Source organism: Panthera leo, chromosome C2 (genome assembly GCF_018350215.1).
Source record: "Panthera leo isolate Ple1 chromosome C2, P.leo_Ple1_pat1.1, whole genome shotgun sequence".
NCBI lineage: Eukaryota > Metazoa > Chordata > Mammalia > Carnivora > Felidae > Panthera > Panthera leo.
The window spans coordinates 7,174,758-7,194,686 of record NC_056687.1 but is presented as its reverse complement, the minus strand read 5'-3'; the positions used below and the strand labels follow the sequence as shown (position 1 = coordinate 7,194,686).

Below are 19,929 nucleotides of genomic sequence, written 5' to 3'. Positions count from 1 at the left end.
GTTCAACCAATGTTTTATGATCCTGGCAGGGACTGAGGGTGATCTGTGACCAGGTGCTTCTCTGGAATTTCTGTCACAACCCCCGCTCGAGAGGCCTCTTTCCATTCTGGGCACACACACATGGAGGTTCCAACGTGAAACCTTTGGTCGTCTGCTCCAGAAAGACGAGGAGGAAGAGAGAGTGAGCAGGAAGGGCCTGGAGAGGCCAACACCGTTTGGGCGCCAAACATCCTATTTGCTTGGCTCTCGCACGGATTCCCCGACAAAATAAAACCAGAACACAAGACCCGAAGTTCAGCACACATCTCTGTTAGGCAACTTCAGTCGCTAACAAAGTGCAAATGCAGACTCCCGGGTCAATCTGATTTGCCATGCTAGGCCAAGCTTGTTTTATTACATACATTCTGCATTCTAAGAACTAGTAACTTCATATTGTAAACATTAAGCATACAGAGTTAAAATTCAAGGCCACATTCTATCATTGATTGTCTCTTTTGTCGTGTATCTTTGGCTGGCCGAGATCAACTCGTAGTGTATAAATGCATAAGTTATATAATTATTATATAAAAAGGGGGGAAAAAACATTGGCTTGTATACTTCATTCTGACAAACGCACAGCGTTTGCGACTCGAAAGGAAACCCGGAGCCTCTGCCCAACCCAAACGCCTAGATGGTTTCCGATGGCAGCATCGAAGAAGGCTACCCACCTCTTACCTGACCCTGTGGGGAACAGAGCCCCCCCCCATAACGATGAGGTCCCGAATGTTTCTTTTAAATATCAGACAATTCCAGTTAAATTTTTCTTTTGACAGACAAACAAACAAACAAAAAAGAGAGATGCGTATTCTTGTTCCTGAATTCTACTACTTCCCCTCGTCCTGGACGCCATATTCTTCCTCTTAACACTGGGTTTGGTAGGGCACCGACCAATGAACCCGCAAGTCTCCCGACTCAGTCTCCGGCCTCTGCACTGTCCCAAGTCCAGTCTCCACTGCTTGACAAGCGTCTCCCCCAGCCCTCTGGCCTCCTCCTCCTCCGCTCCCTTCTCTTGCACCTCCTCCAGCCCTCTGTCTACAACCACACGCTCGCTGTCCGCAGACGGCCCCGGCCCCACCGCCGGGCTCAGTTCCCCTGATACGGTCCGGGAGCTGTGGCTCTCCCCCGAACGGAACGCATCTGATTTCACCCAAACAGCACGTTCTACTGAGTTCCATCTCGGTATCTGTCGACGGGCCACGGTCTCTCTCTTTTCTTTTTTGATATGTTTCTATTTTTAAATACAGGTAGTTTTCCTTAAAATGACATGTAAATGGTATGTCAGGGGAAGGCTGTGTTACCACTCTCACTGTACTTGAATCCCCGTTTGCGCTAGCGGGACCCCAAACTCCCCTCTGAAGTTTATACGCTTCTTAAGAACGCTTTCTTTGGCACTCTGTCCTCGTGAGTTCTTCAGGCTTCTACTTACAATGTCTTTTACAAGGTGGGTCCACACCCGAGGTGTCCAGATAACGTTACATTTTTCGCATCCTCTTTATTCCTGGAGTAATACTTGAGTAAATCCCTCCCGTTAAGAGTCTTTGGATCTCGTCCCTGGCTTCCTTCCCCAGCGCCAGTCAAGCTTTTACATTCCTCTTGAGGCACTTTTGATTCACGTTCTCCGATAGAGTTGGTGGCAATTTCTTGGTGATCGTATGCTGTTGGGAAAGGCGTCCCTCAGGTCGTTAGTAGTAAGTGCCCAGATGAGAAGGCATGTGGCTGCCCGGAAGCCTAGTGTTGGGGTATATACCTCCGGTTGGCGAATTCCAGTAGGGGTTTGGGGCGGCGAAGAAACTGGACGAGGTCACGGGTAGGGCGGGAGGGTGGGGGGCCACAAAGTTCATCTTCTGTGGGTGGGCGTGATAGGAGCCCATGTAAGGGAGGTCTGAGGGGTACTTGTACAGAGATGATTCTGGAGGGTGGGGCTGGAGGGCCTGGGCGATCCCGTGGAAGTCAAACTTGTAGGCGTAGCGCTTCCCGTGGACTTTGGTCATGATATTTTTGTCATAGTAGTAGCGGAGGGCGCGGCTGAGTTTGTCGTAGTTCATATTGGGTTTGCTTTTCCGTTCTCCCCAGCGCCGGGCCACCTCATCGGGGTCCGTCATCTTGAACTCCCCGTTGGTGCCTTCCCAGGTGATGCAGTTGGAGTTCGAGCTGTCCGACAGGAGCTCCAGGAGGAACTGCCACAGCTGAATCTGCCCACTCCCTGAGGGGGGCGGGGGGAAGGAAACAGAAGACCAGTGAGAACAGGTTCCGAGCTAAAGGCAGTGTTTCTTCAGAGACGGAAGCGGGTGCTTAGTGGTGTTCCCTGCAGACGCCTTGACCTGCCTGCGCGCCCGTCCCTCGGCTGCTGGGGATGGTGGCTGCCTTCCTCCCTCTTCTCCAGAATATTGCCCTTGGCTGAACAGGAGTTGCTTCACCTCCCCCCGCGACCCCCCAGGGCAACCCCCAGCCAGAGGGGCTGACACCGTGCACCACAGGCCCGTCTCACTACCTCAAGGAGGGGCCAGCTCTGTGATGCTGTTCATACTCGTGAGCTCCTTGCAGGACCAGACCAGAGCAAGGTTCCGGCTAAGGCCACCAGCCCCCGCAGCCTCGCCCCTGCCCTGTCTGCTTCATCACTGCCTCTCTCCCAGAGACACACAATGAACTGAGCACCTGCACAAGTATCGGCATCCCAAGTTCTGTGTCTTGGGAACAGGGTCTTCGCTGAGGATCTTTGGTGATATCGGGCTCATCCACAGATCCAAGTAATGCAACGCAAAGAATTTCTACGGGGCAAAGTTTAGGTTGGTCCCATCCATGTCTGACTTCCTTAGAAGCATAGCCAAGCCAACTCTGTGTTTCAGGGGTGAAAGGGTTTATTTTTCCTATTTTGCGAGGCAGAAAGTGCCATTATGTTGATGGCAATAATGACTTAACACCATTTATATTGGCGAGGTCAAATAAAATAATAAAAGTCATATTTAGGAAATGAACTTCTAAAAGTTTATGGAAAAAATAGAGAATGGAAGTAAACACCGTTATTTCTAACATAACATTTTGCTGGCACCCAGAAAGCAATTCTGTCAAAACTTTTCCTAGAACAGAATTAACCCACTCAAAATGAGGAAGTTTAGAAAAAGTTGGCTCTTTTTCAAACCAGATCACCTATTTCCAGTATTTAGGCAACTGCATCGTAACGGAAATCCACGGGTTGCCCTCGCATTGCGATGCCAGTTGTGTTCAGAAGTTTCCAGAAGAAAATCTGCAGCAGTGAGTGACTGCAAGCCCTTCTGGGGAACCAAATGAGACTCCACCTTCATCAGCCAGATCTCAGTTAGCTGGGGGCACACAGAATTGTGTTCGATCCCACTGGAGAGACACATGGGTGTGTCTTTCAGCTCTTATTAAGTTTCGAGAAAAATCCAGGCATATCGTTCCAGCCACCACGTTACACTATTTTAAGATGACTTATGGCTTCCTGCAGGGAAGCAGCATGTAAATATCGACAGCAGTTTTGAGCACCAGGAGGAACTAAGATGTGCTGAACAGATTTTAGAAGCTTTGAAAGTAACTAAGGGGCCTGGCTTTCCTCCCAAACTCCAGCTCGAACACTGCCTCAGGCTTGTCCCAAAAAGATGACTTTTTTAAACGTTTCTTTCTTTTTGAGAGACACAGAGAGAGCATGAGTGGGGGAGGGGCAGAGAGAGAGGGAGACGCAGACTCCCAAGCGGGCTCTGAGCTGTCAGCACAAGGCCCGACGCGGGGCTCAAACTCACGAACTGCGAGATCATGACCTGAGCAGAAGTCAGACGCCTAACTGACGGAGCCCCCCAGGCGCCCCCCAAAAGAATACTTTTTATTGCACGATCAGCAAATTACCAAGAGGTGTGATGAAATGACTGGCAACTATTCAGGGAGTTGATGTCGCGTAAAAATCAATTAGAATTTCTTCCCCCCAAACCCTTCTCCCTAGCTAACTCCCTACATAAATTGCCCAACTCTTACATCCTTGTTTCCAGGCTGGCTACATGGAGATGGGTATATTTGTGAATTCATCCATGCAACAGCATCGTGAGAAAGGTCAGCCTTTTCTGAATGTGCTCTGGAAAACTCTCATTTTCACTCTACAGCACATTTGAAATATATTAACAGCTTGTCATTCAACTCAATGGAAGCCTGTGCTTTTCGGAACCACATATTCAAACTGTTCTCAATCAAGTTTTGGTTGCCCCGAACATCTCATTAATATGCATTTGAAAAAATATGAAGAATGGTATGAGAAAACCATATGGTTTTAGTATACATATTGTAACCAAAGGATTACTACTTGACAAAAATTCCACACATGACCTGGGAATAGGGAAAAACAAAATTTTTTTATTTAACAGCCCAACATATGCTTCCACGTAAACACGTAGAGTTGTCTGAAAATAAACATTCACTGTGAACGTCCTCCCACAGAGAAAGCAATCCCATAGATTGCGCATAAACACACAGACCTTCCCAGATAGCCAGAATAATGGCTGGTATTTATTCAAACCTTGGCATTGCTCCTAGGAATCTGTCCCTTGCCCACTTCCTTTAGGAACCTGCACAGAGACAGCCAGCGGACAAAAGTGGTTTCATACCCCTCCTGCTTCTGAAGCACTAGAAAGGCAGAGATCTAAATGCGTAGCTGGAAATCCAAAGACGCGCGATTTCTTACTAGACTCTTTTGCCCGTTAACCTTTAAGACACAGCCTCTTGAGCATTTCAAGGATCTATGGGCATAAGAGATCTTTACACAAAATTCATCACCTTCCAAACCTGAGAACAAAAGGGAAAATGCAAAATCAATCGCTGTTTAAGTAAATGTTATAAAATGCAACGGCGTGCCCAGAGCATTAACTGTTAAATTTAATACTCGTAACAAAATCCCTTGGATCCGCAGTATGGAGCAGGTTTTCTTGGGCAAGAATTGCCAAGGAGGCACGGTGGCTGCTGAGGACTCAGCCAATGGTAGATGAACTGAGTTCCTGGTGGCCACAAATTTCAAAAGCAATTTATGAAGACGAAAACATGTCCTGTGCGATAAAGGTGCATTTGAGAACACAGAACGGGGGAGGTCAGACAAGGATATCTAAGTTGTGGGAAGCCTAAGAGGGGCTTGGGCCGTTCACTGGCCAAGCCGGCAAGTGAAAGGAGAGGTCCTTAGACTCAGGATCCGGCATCCGGCAGCCTGGCCACCTCCCCCCTTCCTCCATCGCCCTCCTTTGGGAAAACCTTTCCAGTCTGTTTTCTCACCCTATCTTGGTAGCGGCTTTCCAACATCAGTAAGAAGTAGCTACTTTTACCCAGGATCGGGTGAGGTAATTAACAAAGCCAGGATTGGTGGGAGAAACAATGATGTTGGTTGTGCCCCGCCCACAGGAGAACCCAATGGGATAAGGGGGGGGAGGGGTACGCCTGGAAGAGAATGAAAGGCAATGCTTTTATGTTTAGAAGGAAGGTGGTCTCTTCCTGCAGCGGACAGAGAAGAGAAGTAACAGTAGCAAAGAAGTACAACTAAGCAGAAAAGGGCAAAGCACCTAAAAGGTTTATAAAGCACAGAGAAAAGCAGAGCTGGGAGTGACTCAGCAGCTGTGGGTCCAGAAGGAGGGGTGTCCCCCCCCCCCCGAAGAGTGGGGCTCAGCGGCCACCACCTGACGGAGGGACAGAGCAGGAAATGAAGCAGAGAGGGGCCCCCAAAGCACCACGGTGGCAGCCAGTGGAGGCCACTTTCTGCCGTCGCCGGGCACGCGGCAGAGAAACCCGTGGGCACAGCCTGGCCCCTCCACCATGCCGAGCCCCAGGCAGCTGGCATGTCCCAGGGCGGAGGCTTTGCTCCGGGCTCAGTGTGGCTCAGACAGGACGTGGTAGAGTGCAGGGCAGTACGGTGTCTGGAAGCACCACTCTGGAATCATCCCTACCGCCGCTGGATCCTGGTGCTGGCATGCACGGGGCCTTGGGCAGCTCACCTAGCGTTCTGTGCCTCAGTGCCCTCGTCTATAAAATGGGGGTGATGGTAACAGCATCTTGCCAGGACACTGTGAGGATAAACTCAACACACGAAGGGTCTTACCATGATTTGTTTGAGCTGAAAACCAGAGGGTTTTTTTTTTTAATTTTTTCTTTTAACATTTATTTATTTTTGAGACAGAGAGAGAGAGAGAGCATGAACAGGGGAGGGTCAGAGAAAGAGGGAGACACAGAATCTGAAACAGGCTCCAGGCTCTGAGCTGTCAGCACAGAGCCCGACGCGGGGCTCGAACCCAAAGACCGCGAGATCATGACTTGAGCCGAAGTCAGATGCTTAACCGACTGAGCCACCCAGGCGCCCCGGTTTTTTTTATGTTCATTTATTTTTAAGAAAGAGAGAGACAGAGTGCTAGCGGGGTGGGGCAGAGAGAGAGGGAGACACAGAATCCGAAGCAGGCTCCAGGCTCCAAGCTGTCAGCGCAGAGCCCGACATGGGGCTCAAACCCACGAACCGCGAGATCATGACCTGAGCCGAAGTCGGACGCTTAACCAACTGAGCCACCCAGGTGCTCCAAAAACCAGGGTTTAAAGAGAGGCACATACCTTGCCTAGAGCTACAAGAGGACAGAACGAAGCCAAGTGCCCCTCCCCGTGCACCCCATGTTGGCCGTGAAAAACTGAATGGTGTTCTCGGGCTGGCTGACGGCCACCGAAAGCCTACTCTTTGCCGATACCATTCTGAACACTTGTATTTATTTAATTCCCCCCAAGAATCGTGAGGGAGCCCACTGTTGAGATGGGGACATTAGACCCCAGAGAGATAGAGTGATTCATGTTGCCCAATGTCAGCAAAGGTTGGAACCCAGTCTCTAAGCTCAGACGCCCGAATCCCAGCACGAACCATTGCTTTCAGGCCTGACCTCCACTCCCTCGAGTCCTCCCCAGGTCGTCCTTTCCCTTGGCCTGGGGCTTGGGAGGTTCAAAGTGGAAGACTGGACACTCCTACCTCCTAACCAATGGCAAAACATCCCTAAAACTGGTCTCTGGCTTTGCACGAAGCTGGATACAATTCATGCCCCCCATTAAAGAGTGTCCAGTTAGCACCGGGGGGGGCCACTGAACACAACCCAAGAAGGTGCCTTCATGGAAAGGCAGCCTCAGTTCATTAGAGAAGCCACATATATGTTCAGCCATTCTAATGGGACATCAAGGGGCTGTGTGGTTTACGTGTGATCCATGACGTAATCGTTCAGGGATGGGATGCACCTCTCAGCAGGAGACACATGGCCCCAAGTGCACGTCACATGAATATCTGGAACCGAGACCTTGAGATGTGGTTATTCTCTCGTGCGTTTACACACCACGATGTCACCTTCCCACTTAAAATGATTTAAAAAGTTTGCGGTGTACAAAGAGCGAAGGCAGCAGTTTGAAGTGATGAAGGGCTTACTTATCAGAGAATGGGAAAACAGAGTCAAACAGGAAGAGGGAGTCTCATCCCCAGAAAGACCAGAGACATTCTGGTTTTGGGGGTGGGGGAAGCCACGTGAATACGACTGACGCGCGTGCAGCCCGAGGAGAGATGGAAAGAAGCCTAATCATTATCAACTGAGTAAAACAAGTCTTTATCTTCAAGCCCCTGGTTGGAGGTCACCATCTTCCCCAGGCCAAGTGAGGATGGTCTTAGTGGACAAAGGGCTGTCCTTTGCTCCCAGTGCTGGACTTGCTGACCTACTGTGGACAGAGCCATTTTCCCAGCACCTACACGGTTGTAGAACTCAAGGGAAATCCTTCCTTTCTATTCTCTTGGCCCCCATTCTCCAAGGCCTCCCTCCTCCCTCGGGCTCACTCAGGAGCGGTGCAGGGCAAGAAAATAAAACCAGACTCTGGAGACGGAGAATCAGGGTTCAAATGCGACTTCCCGTTTTATTGGCTGTGTGACCCAGGGAAAGTCACCTAATTTCTCTGGACCTCTGACTCCTCTGTAGGATGAAGATAATGACCTCCCAGGGCTGTGTCATGCAGCGGCATGGCAGACTTAAGCACTTGCCCGGGCATTTCCACAGGGTGGGAGCTATTTGATTGTTATTTCACATGATTGTATTAAAGTCCCCAGAGTGCTCCCGCGTCTGTTCCTTTCCTCTTTCTAATCTATCCTGAACACTGATGCCAGATCAGTCTTCCTGAGGCATGGCTGATAACAGTAATCTCCCAACATAGTAATCCTTTTTATTTGAACCGTTACGAAGCAGTTCGAAATGGAGAGCTGAGCCCGGGATTGGGGGGGACCAGACACCCGGGAGCCTTGGCCACCAGTTGGACGTTCCCTTGACAGCAAAGCACCTGTGTGGCAGTGTTGTAATCACCCGTGTTCATTTCTCCACCAGAATGTGAGGACCTCGAAGGTCAAGGACGGTATCTCCTTACTCCTCGCGTTTGTTTCTTCAACAAATAATTACTGAGCGCCTGGTCTAGTCCCCAGGGTTGAGTAATAAACAGTCCCTTTTTTTAAAAAACTATTTTTAAAAATATGTATTCATTTTTGAGAGAGCGTGAGTGGCGCAGAGGCAGGGGCGGGGACGGGGGGCGGGGGACAAAGGATCTGAGGCAGCAAATTCAACGTGGGGCTCGAACTCACAAACCGAGAGATCAGGACCCGAGCCGAAGTCGGAGCTCAACCGACTGAGCCACCCGGGCGCCCCTAAAACAGTCCCTTCTAACGGCTCACATGCCTCAGAGGGGTTTTTCTGAACTAGTGACCATTACCTAAAATTTAATGTCAAAGCTGCAGATACTTGATAATGATATTTCGTGTTCTCAAAGCACAGATTCCCTTGTGGGGACGAATGCTGCTTGAATCTGAACTTTTCCGTTTCCAACCCTATTTTGGCCTCCGTGTTTAGGAAATATACATTCCAGCTTGTACTTGCAATATGCCTGTGTCATCTTGGCATTTGAATGTGCTGTTGAAAACCCTCAGCATATGCTGTGAATTTCGGAAGTGGATGCCAGCACAGCTGGTTCTGATCTGAATACAAACAAATACAACAGTTTGGTTGGCACTGAAATGTGATGACAGGTGACGATCTTTGGCGAGGTATGGGTCACAAGTGGGCCAATTAAGAATCTGCACCCTCTCCTAGCCTCTAACTTCACAAACAGACCGTTCATCGAAGATGATCCTACATTTGAAGCCTTCGGGTTGGAGTCAAGGTTCTCCTTTTTAGGATAGGGTTTGACCTCCCTGTGTCATGGGATGAACTGTGTCCCCTCTCCCCGAAATTCACACGTTGGAATCTTAACCCCCAGTATCTCAGAATGTGACTTTTTTTTTTTTTTTTTTTTTTTTTTTTTTTTTGGAAAAAGGGGCTTTACAGAGCTGTTTGAGTGAAAGTGACGTTAGGGTAGGTCTAATCCAGTATGACTGGTGTCCTTATAAAGGGAAATCTGGACACAGAGACACGCACAGAGAGAAGACAGGTAAAGAGACCCAGGGATAAGACAGCCGTCTACAAGCCAAGGAGAGAGGTCCGGAACAGATCCGTCCTTCATGGCCCTCGGAAGGAACAAATGCTGCCTGTCACGTGACACATCGATTTTGGACTTCTGGCCTCCAGATTGTAGGACAGTAAATATCTGTCATCTAAGCCCCCAGTTTGTGGTGTTTGTTACGGCAGCCCTAGGCAACTGATACAGTTCAGATTCGGTGATCCTGCCCTTTGCTGCAGCTAAGATCTTAATGGATTCCATGACCCGTTTAGTTTTTTTCCCCTCTTGCAAATAATCCAACGAGATCTAAACTCCACCTTGTGCAGCTGGAAGGATTTCTCGCCAATACAAGTTAGTCTTTCAAAATAGCCACTGCCAAAAAGGTAACTTTGTTAGGGGCAAAACCACCAGCAGTCTCTCACCTGGATTTGCAAGGCGGCTACTTGTTGGTCCGAGAATCTGATAAGGATCTACAACAAAAAGAAAAGAAGTCAAATCCCAGAGACCTTGTCGCGGCTTGGTGTGATGTCACTGCAGGTATGATACCCCCGACTTGTGTTTCCAGGTGTCAGAGTCATTGTATCCCCCACACCAAAGTCGCCCAGCACCACTTCCTGTACTGAATAAGATGTCACGTGGAATCCGAGAGAAGTTTCTTGCCAAAGACCTCCTAAGCTCAGCTCTGGCTTGGGGTTCCCGACACCTGGCTGTCTCCATCCCAGGACATAAACTGGGCAAACATGTGCTATGTCCCCACTGGGTCCGGGGCCACGCCGGCCACGTTGTTCAGCACACTGGCAATATCAACGGTGTTCCGTTGGATATCACCAATCCGCGGTGTTCCGCATGGGGCCTGGCATGAGTGCGGGCTTGCGGCATGTGGCCTGGGGGTAAAATTAAAAGGATTTGTCTGTCACAGAGAAGGGACGTGTGTGCAAGCAGAATGTTCTTTCCATATTTACTGCATAGGTTTGGAAATGTCTTAGCAAAATCTCGAGTTATCCCTACTGAGTAGACTGATAATTTGGTCCATATTTTATGCATGGAGCCATGATAAAGAAGACAAAATCTTGGGGCGCCTGGGTGGCTCAGTCGGTTGAGCATCTGACTTCAGCTCAGGTCATGATTTCGCGGTCCGTGAGTGCGGGCCCCGCGTCGGGCTCTGTGCTGACAGCTCAGAGCCTGGAGCCTGTTTCGGATCCTGGGTCTCCCTCTCTCTCTGCCCCTCCCCCCGTTCATGCTCTGTCTCTCTCTGTCTCAAAAATAAATAAACGTTAAAAAAAAATTTAAAGAAGACAAAATCACATTAACTTCATTTAGAAGTGACACATTTTAGAAACATGCTGCTAAGCCTACTTCTTTTTCGATGGCCGTCAAGACGTTCCCTGAAACATACCTAACTGAGGACGCTGATCTTCAGTTTTGGGCACTGCGGAAGGAGATGGTTGAGCAGCTGAAAATCCCAAAATAAAAGAGAGAGTTAGTTATAACTTCTATCTGGCCACTCATCTTTGATGTTGTATTATCATCCCATCGATTAGCTTAGCTATTAACATAATAGTCTTACTCTTAGACTAAGAGTAAGACTAAGACTCTTACTCTAAGACATGACATGCTCAGGTCATGATGTTGTGGCTCGTGAGTTCGAGCCCCGCTTCAGGCTCTGTGCTGACAGCTCAGAGCCTGGAGCCTGCTTCGGAATCTGTGTCTCCCTCTCTCTCTGCTCCTCCCCTGCTTGTGCACGCGCGCGCTCTCTCTCAAAAATGAATAAATAAACTTAGAAAAAAAAAAAGAATCATTGCATCTAAAGATCAAGTTGCTCTTTGCTGCCAAAGGAACAAACATTTTATGCTGATAAAGCGTAGATACCCTGCAGAAATCAGCACGCTACCAATGGTCACCAAACGTCACCAATGGTCATCTCCTGGTGAGAAGCAGATTCAAGCAACGGGAGCCAACACCGTACCTTTCGACTGGGGGGTGGGGTGGCCGTGACTGGTCCAGGCTGATCTCCTGGGTGGGTCATAAGGTAAATCTGCAAAGACAAATAAAATGACTGAAAGACCAATAATGTAATTTTATAATACATATTTTGTATGCTTTTTGTTTTGCGTCCGTTAGAATAAATACCGTGGATGAAAATCCAGCAATCCAAAGAAATACCCAACCTGTATCCCATTAGATTTGCGTTTTACTCAGAAATTATCGTTTTGTTCATTTTATCGATCTAACGTTTTCACCCGTTGATCTGGAAACTCTCCTTGAGAGATTCTTACAGGGCTTCCTGAGCCTTCTAAGGAAACTTCCTACGACCACAGGTCAAGACCACATAAAGAGTTTCTTGCAATCTACTTTGGCCTGCTTCCACCTGGAACTGACCTAAGTTCATCCCTTTGTTACCTTCATGAGCCACTCAGAACAGAGCTGACCAATCTGATAAGTCCACCAATTCATGCTCGAGGTCTGCCCCTAAATCCCCTAAATGACACTTCTTCCTTGGAAATGAGCATGGCCTCCTCATCCTCTTACTTGCCATCTGCCTCTCTCAGTCACCCCTCATTTCTTTTTATAATCTCACCCAGTTATATATATATATATATCTTTAAATGTTAATGTTTATTTTCTGAGAGAGAAAGACAGAGCATGAGTGGGGGAGGGGCAGAGAGAGAGGGAGACACAGACTCAGAAGCAGACTCCAGGCTCCGAGCTGTCAGCACAGGGCCCGATGCGGGGCTCGAACTCACAAACTGAGAGATCATGACCGGAGCTGAATTCGGACGCCCAACCAGCTGAGCCACCCAGGCCCCCCTCACCCAGTCCTATTAAATCAGTCATAACTGTCCAGTTATTTCTCCATGTAAATGTCTACTATAGTTCTTTCTCTAAATGAATTTAGAAGTTCTCTAAAAGAACTGCATGTGATCAATCGCAAGACCGGCATAATATTGTTCCCACAACATGTTAACAATGACGGTAAGAGCTTAAGTGTATGCAACGGTTTCTTTGCATTCATAACGTATTGTCATCTGTCTCATAAATCTTCAGTGCACTTTGCACATACAAAGTTAGTAACTCTCCTTCCCACCCTCGGTGCAAGTTATGTTAACGATTATGAAGACTCTAAGTCATTTCAAGGTCCTTTCAAAAACGTATTCCAGAACAGGTGCACCTGGGTGGCTCAGTCGGTCAAGTGTTTGACTTCGGCTCAGGTCGTGAACTCACAGGTTCATGAGTTCGAGCCCTGCATCGGGCTCTGTGCTGACAGTGCAGAGCCTGCTTCAGATTCTGTGTCTCCCTCTCTCTCCGCCCCTCCCTTGCTCATGCGCTCTGTCTCTCAAAATAAACACATAAACTTAAAATAGACTCCAGAACATCACCATGCGTATCCTTACTAAGTGTGCACACACGAAGTGATTTCTACATGAAATCTTATTGTAGAACCACTTCAAAACTATGCCTTCTTGGATTGATGGGGGCTCAGTTCCATGCCATGGGTCATTCTGGGCCAACTGAAAGCCACAGCCAGATACTTGAGGTATTCTGCTGCTGGACATCTGGAAATGGCTATCAAATCTCACTTGCAGGGCAGGCAATCTAATTCGTTTTAAGCCTCTCTTTAAACAGACTATGTAACCCTGTTTTAGACTGGTAGTTTGGCGGGTCAATCCTCAAAGGGTCTGCCTATGTTGCAAAAGATGCATCTCTTGGGGCACCTCGGTGGCTCAGTCAAGCGTCTGGCTCTTGGCTTCGGCTCGGGTCATGATCCCGTGGTTCTGTGAATTCACGCCTCACGTCGGGCTCCGTGCTGGCAGCACGGAGCCTGCTTGGGGTTCACTCTCTCCCTCTGCCTCTGCCCTTCCCCGACTCGCGCTCTGTCTCTCTCAAAATAAACAAATAAAAGAATAAAAAGATGTGCCTCTTCTTACTTTCGGATCCCAAAGAGCATACCGCTGAAATGCAATGTGAAATTCAACACAGAGTTGCCTTAATTTATTTGGTCTGTTCGGCTACAAGCACCTCGGCTCGTGTGGTCTGTGAAATCCTACCCTTTATAGCTTTGGTTGGGTAAAAGATAAATTTTTTTTTTTTTTTAACTCCAATATTGCTCACCGCTTCTTCTCAGCTGGTATTTTTGCATTTTGGATCATAAGCCGTTCCCGCTCGGTCAGATTCTCACTTTTCTGGTGTTGGGGGTTGCACACGGGAATTAAATCTGCAGCCGCTATCAGTTTACGGCTGAATGTCAACTTAAGTCTCTGGGCGCCCTTCGCACACAGATACCCACCCGGTTGAATTTTGTCTAAAAAAAAAAAAATGGTCAGCCAGAGCTTCAATCTGAGAACTGTCTCAGAAAGAACACTTGGACTACTGTACCAGCGTCTAGCCGAATTCAGGAGCAGACAGGCACACGGACAAAGGGGCTTCTGTTGACCACATGAACAAAAAAAGCAAGGCAATACCAAAAGGTGTTCTCGATCCCAGGTCTCAAAGGGTGGCCCACGGACCAGCAAGACTGGTAACATCTGGGAGCCGGTTAGGAAGGCAGAATCTCACTCCAGGGCGACCGAGCCAGAATCTGCCCTTTAACGAGGTCCCGGGTGACCTGGGAGCGCACTGAACAATGCCGGAGCGAGCCCGTTCTAGATCATCTCCGTTACATGTTTCTAGGCAGGAATCTGTGTTCCCGCAGATAACAGATCTCAGAACCGCTGAGCGTGTCAGGACAAATGAGAAAATGCGTGCAGAGAGTTCTACGCTGGTTACCTTCCCCAGAGAGAATGCGAGCGGAACGAACGGCCGTTGGTCGCTGGTCCGCTACTACTGCTCATGTGATGTGACTGGAAAAAATTAACCACCCCACTAGCAAGAGGCAAATATTTTGAAACTCTTTATTCATAAAACCCTTCTCCGGGTCTATAACTGTGTTCCACCCTCCCCTGAAAATAAGTCAGGACCTTAACAACACGAAGTCTGACTCTAAGCCAAGAATCTGAGATGTTTATATGAACGATGATTAACATGTTCACAAACATATTGCCACGGAAGATAAGTCGGCTTTTGTTTTCGTTCATGAAATTCTGGTCCAGTGCTTCCTTATCAGCTGCCGCTCACGCGCTGGGGGCACTGAGTTTCCCTCCCCAGGGAGGTGACTCTGGGAAAAGGCTGAATGAAGCCGTACTGATTCAGGAGGACACGCCGGGGCCTCTCCAGCCACCCCATCTCACAGCACGGCCAGCCCTGGGTATTTCTGCCCTTGGGCTGCTGTAGAAATTCTGACTCCAAGCGCATTTGCTATGTGTCCCCTGGCGAAAGCAGGGCACAGAACTTCTACTAAGAACAGATTTTACACGGAATTTCTGGCGGTCACTTCAATGCACCCTCATTCTCTCCTGTACTGGGATCTTCAAGGTAACTAACTCACACACTGGGCACGAGGTCCTGTGTTGGGGAAAGCTGCTTTCTGGCTCTGGTTCTCTTTTTTTCTGCACCAGGCTGTGTGTTTAAAAACTGAAGGTTATAAAAGCCATTCGTGGGCAGCTCAGAGTTAACAAAGAAACGTGTTCTATGCCATGATCCAGGCCAAAAAGCACGACACAAAAAATTGGGAGTTTGACTAGCATCGGGTCCCTCCACACCAGCACCTTGATTTGTTTCCTGGGAGCTGGGATCGGTTCTTGATTTGGAAAGAGACTCCTCCTCCCCCCACCCTCTCCCTTCCCTGGGCATCAGTGAATCAAGACAACGTATAGATTCTATGCTGCATCCTGCGGGGTGAAGTTCACCAAGTTTTATATTCTGCTTTCATCACGCTTACAGAGGAACAGCCCTCTAACCTTCACAGTATGCCCACGCCCACTTTATTTTTTAATGAACCGGAACTTGGACCATGCGAGAGCTCATCTTCATTCTGCAGGATCTATGCGGCATCTGCAAAGCAGTGTGCAAGGGCCCTGGCTGGGTTGGGTAGGAACAGATGAGATTTGCCTGCTGTCCATGAACCTAGAGGCTAATGCAAAGAGAAAGGCCAAGAGCTGCTGCCCAGAACCACCTGATAAACACCTACTTAATGGAAGGAAGTTTGGGAGTCCGCCCTGATGTGGCGGAGTCACCCTCTCCTGTATTCCTCCAGACCTTCCTACGGTCTTCTAAGATCCCCCATCAAAGACATGGAGACCTGGGAGCATTGTGCACGGCTTTCTCTCCTGGCTTTGCAGACCTCTGTGGTTACGGTCTAACCACAGGGAAAGCGGAGGGTGCGTTTCCAGCCGTGAGCCGGGATGCAGACTTTCCACAGGGCCTGACTGAGGAGAACGTGCATTTGCTGCCTGGCCTTGACGGGTGACGTCGAAATGTCAGTCAGTTGTGAATGCCAAAGGAGGAGTTGTTCAAGATTCTGAGACACCCCGGAAGGGCACTGGCTTAAAAGTGAAAGTTAAGGCTGCACGTGCGGGCTCAAGCCTCCAGTGTCTTTGGATAACATCCTAGACGTGCACGATGCTCTGGGGACTGCGTGATGGTGGAGGAGGAGAGACGGGGCTGCACCATGTCCCCCTTGGTGCCCACCATGGCTTTCATATAAACTGCTCCTGACATGCCGCAGGGGGTCAAAAACCAGCTTGCAAGTTTCAGTGGGTCAGACCTATGTCTTTTATGTCACTTGAGACCTCAAAGGGCCATGGCTCCCGAAGGCACGTGTTCAGCAAGGAAGGAAGGTGCCTGCAACCCAAGACACACATGAAGCACCCTAAAATCACGATCATCAAAAACAGAATGTAAAATGACACGCCTACGTGCAAACACTTTTCATGAGTAGGAGAGAGACGGATCTAAATGCTAAGTCAACAAAGGGATCACGAGGGAGGGTGCATTTTGAATCAGGAACATTCGGGAAAAGTGAATAGAAGCCAGCCTGGGAAGAGAAGGGAGAGACATGGACAAAGCAGTAACATGCCCACGTGTGGTTTTCTGGGAGGTCACCAGTCTTGGCCAAATGTGGGGTTAGGTTGCAATGGCACAGCGACTTGATGGGGTAAGCAGTTGGGGGACCCGGAAGAAGTGACCCATTTGGGAAGGAAGGCCAGGAAGAAGAAAGGAAAAGGGAGATTGGGGTCAGCAGCCTGGGGGTGGGTTACACAGGGCAGAAAGAAGAGGAGGCAGGGAGGGACAGGAAGCATGGGGGAGGGGACTGGGCACGCGTGGGTGGAGGAAGCCCCCTGTTCCCATGGCTGGGGGGTTACAGAAATGGAGCGGCCATGAAGGTCATGGCAGAGCAAACCAGGAGTGCAGGGGAACGGGAACTCGGGTCTCTATTCCCAAGGGCCCCAGGGGCCTCTTCCCGGGGGGGAGTCAGCCATCACCTCTTCTGCCGGCATCAGACACTTCTGAGCCCAGGAACACAGTTGGATCCCAGCCGGTCTGGGAACCGCCCCGCAGCACCTGTTTCCCCAGGGCCAGTGCCAGATTTCCACCTGCACCCCGACGGGCTTTCCGACTCACAAGTGCATCCTTCAAGGTCCATCCCTGCGTCCACCTAAGCGGAGAAGCAACTCTCCTCTCCAAGGTCAAACCCCTGGATAGTTCAGCAAAGAGCTCCGGCGTGTTTAGTCTGATTCAACTTCCTTATAGCGCGTATACAAGCATCTGTATCTCCCTGGACAGTCACAGGAGGGGTCGTCAAAACAGGTATTTTTGCTACCAACTTGAGTCTCAGAAACATACTTTGCTGGGGGGGGAGCTAGGGAAGTGTGATCTCCTGCGGGTCACGCACAAATCAAGGCCCCAAGGAAGAGCGTGGCCAGAGCGCGGAGGCGTGTCCCAGCCTTCACTTCCCAGCTACTCCCCGCGCCCGCCCCCCCCCCACACACCTGGAAAGCTGAATCTTCCGAATCTACTGTATCTTCAGATGCGAATAAAGAAAAAGGAGTTCCAGGATCCACTGTTCTACGTACTAGCAAGCGATTAGCCAGCTGGTCTGACCACTGGGCTGTAACCAACGGATCTGGTCAACGTCGTGACCTTTCGACAAAACCCCAAGCCCAGCTCACAATCCCTGGATTCTGCGACTCAGTGAGACGCATCCATGAGGCAGCTTCAAACAAACAAACCAGCAAAAGCAAGCAAACAAACCGTGGCCCGCCGCTTCCCGGAAAGCTCTTCTTCTTTTAAGGATGGATGGAAATGGATTTTAAATGCTCACAAAACCGTTGTGATCTTCCTATACTTCCCTATGTTCTCCCAAGGATGCATTTACCAGAGGTGAACGGTGGGTTTCTTCAGGGCCAGTCCAGGTCATTCTAGACCCTGAATCTGATCCACAAGTAAATGGCCTGTGAAGTCTCCTACATGACAGAGGGAACGAAGCACTTTAGCTAAACCTTTCCACCGTGTTCCCCAGGAAGAGGGGCGCAAATCCTTCCTCTGAGGTCAGAGAGGAGGGAATGGCCAGCCTCAAGGCTCTGTGGAAGTAACGGGACAGCGTCAGGGTGGGAACAGCTGTGAGAAGCTTCTTCACCCATGCTATTGAGCTCCTGACTGGAAAGAAACGACCCTGCGAACCTTAATGCCCCGGACCAATCCAAATGGAGTCTCATGTAGTCTGGGTGTGGGACAGAGGTCAAAGGGCGACAGCTTGGGTCTAGGAACGCATGACTCCAGAGGCATGAATGACGATGGAAAAACCAGCCCCCTACCCTGACTCGCCATTTCCTCAGCTGGCGGGCTGGCGTGTTATCGGTGCAAGTCCTGGTGAGGGGACCGAGGTCTGAGCCACGCTGCTCCTGATCTGAGATGCCCTCCCCCTCCTTCCCCACCTGGCAACATCTAATCCTCCTGTGGCGGGTGGCCCTTCCTCTGGAGAGCGTCCTTCCCGCTCTCATGGAAGGTACGTTTGCAAGCGCTGCTGGTCCTACAGCCTCTGCCATCAAAGTTGATGCCTCAACTTCTTCAGGTTAGAGTCTCAGGGGCGTGTCTGCTCTATGCTGCCAGCCCTTGAGGTTCGACACTTATGTGTGAGTCTATCTCTGGCTCTAGGCGGCTCAACCGCGACATCTAGAGCTTCAGGCAAAGCCCGGATGTGTGCCTGTGAGCTGGTTTCCGACGTCCCCTCCGCGGCTGACGCCCAGGAGGCGCTCCGTGGACATCGTGGAATGAACAGGCCAGCCTTCAGCAGACAGGAAGCTTTCTGAAGTCTGGCCCAGAATGTAACACTGTGCTTGTCACTAGTAAGCACTTGGTAATATTTATTCTTTCACGCATGACATGAAAATCAATTACCTAGAGCAATCAGGAAAGACATAAAGAGTCCAATGTAAATATCACCTATGACATGCCTCTGCTCTGAACCGCTGGCTCTCGTGACATGCCGAGAGTCCATCACTAACACCATGGGGACGCCTCGTGCTTCGTGTGTTCCCCCGAGGACGCGCATGCTTTTGTCACCTGGCGCGCGGGCGGGTGCTTTTCCGCCGGGCTTCCAGGGTGCCAACTTTGCCCATCTGCCTTTCAGAGCAGCTAGTTAAGGGGCCGATGTGCTTTTAATTCTGCGGTCAGGGACCTGAAGTGTGATCTCTGAATGAAACGGTCTGATGGAATCTGGGCTCCAGATTCACAGGGGCAGAACAAGACTGCTCAGGACTCCCTTCAGACCCAGGATCCGCGCCCTCTGACTCTGGTGACTTAGGTCACGGATCTCACGGGACATCCCAGGATGTCTCTGCAGGGACAGATCACACAGGGGTGTTTTTCGTACCTGGCCTAGTTGTAATTCTTTGCGTGGCCTCAGGATATACTGAAGTATTTGGGAAAATAAAAGCTGCACCCCCTGCAGACAAAAGGAAAGACAAAACATGTGAAGGTCTCTTGTTGTGGTTGTTGATCTCCTGCAACCAAATCAACTCTGCCCTGTGACACCAAAGGGAGGGGACCCCCTGGAGCCGGCCATCTGGGACTCCCAGGGGGTGGGGGGGGGAAGGGATAAGCGAACGGGGGCAGAAACTGATTCCGACTACGGAAATAGATGTCGGGCTATACTGCGTCCCATTTGCCAGAAAGTGTCCCGTGTTTTGATGGTATGGCTTCTTGCTGAAGCGCATCTGTGTGTCCCCCATCACCCCCAACCATCTCACTTTATAAAAAAAAAAAATTCTATGGTGCGTATTTTCAATTATAAGTTGCATAAAAATCCAGAGAAACGTTTTACGGAGCCCTTGGAAAACAGTCCCAAAGAATTACAAATATTTTTTTTTGCCAAAGAATGTATGGATCTTATTAAAAATAAATCCACATTTCTCTTCAAATGCGTGTGTCCCCTTCTCTGTCTCAATCCACTGCCCGTGTTGTGAGCAGGAAAAAAAAAATCCCCTTCTGCAGTTCAGTCCATTTGGAATCGGTCCTCCCGTTCTTCGATTGCTTCTACGTTTAACG

At 49.6% G+C, this 19,929-nt stretch overlaps 1 protein-coding gene across 5 annotated transcripts in view; it reads right to left on the bottom strand.

Annotated features, from left to right (window-relative positions):
- Positions 1–356: 356 nt before the first annotated feature.
- The window catches only part of ERG (ETS transcription factor ERG), a 264,684-nt gene continuing 245,111 nt past the window's right edge, over positions 357–19,929 (bottom strand). For all 5 annotated transcript variants that reach the window (XM_042903746.1, XM_042903747.1, XM_042903745.1 and 2 more), the window contains 5 exons: positions 19,256–19,327; positions 11,474–11,542; positions 10,904–10,960; positions 9,930–9,977; positions 357–2,242 (listed from right to left, as the gene is read on the bottom strand). In XM_042903746.1, the coding sequence (XP_042759680.1) occupies positions 1,722–2,242; positions 9,930–9,977; positions 10,904–10,960; positions 11,474–11,542; positions 19,256–19,327 (767 nt within the window). In that variant the 3' untranslated portion in view covers positions 357–1,721. The remainder of the gene's footprint in view (positions 2,243–9,929; positions 9,978–10,903; positions 10,961–11,473; positions 11,543–19,255; positions 19,328–19,929) is intronic.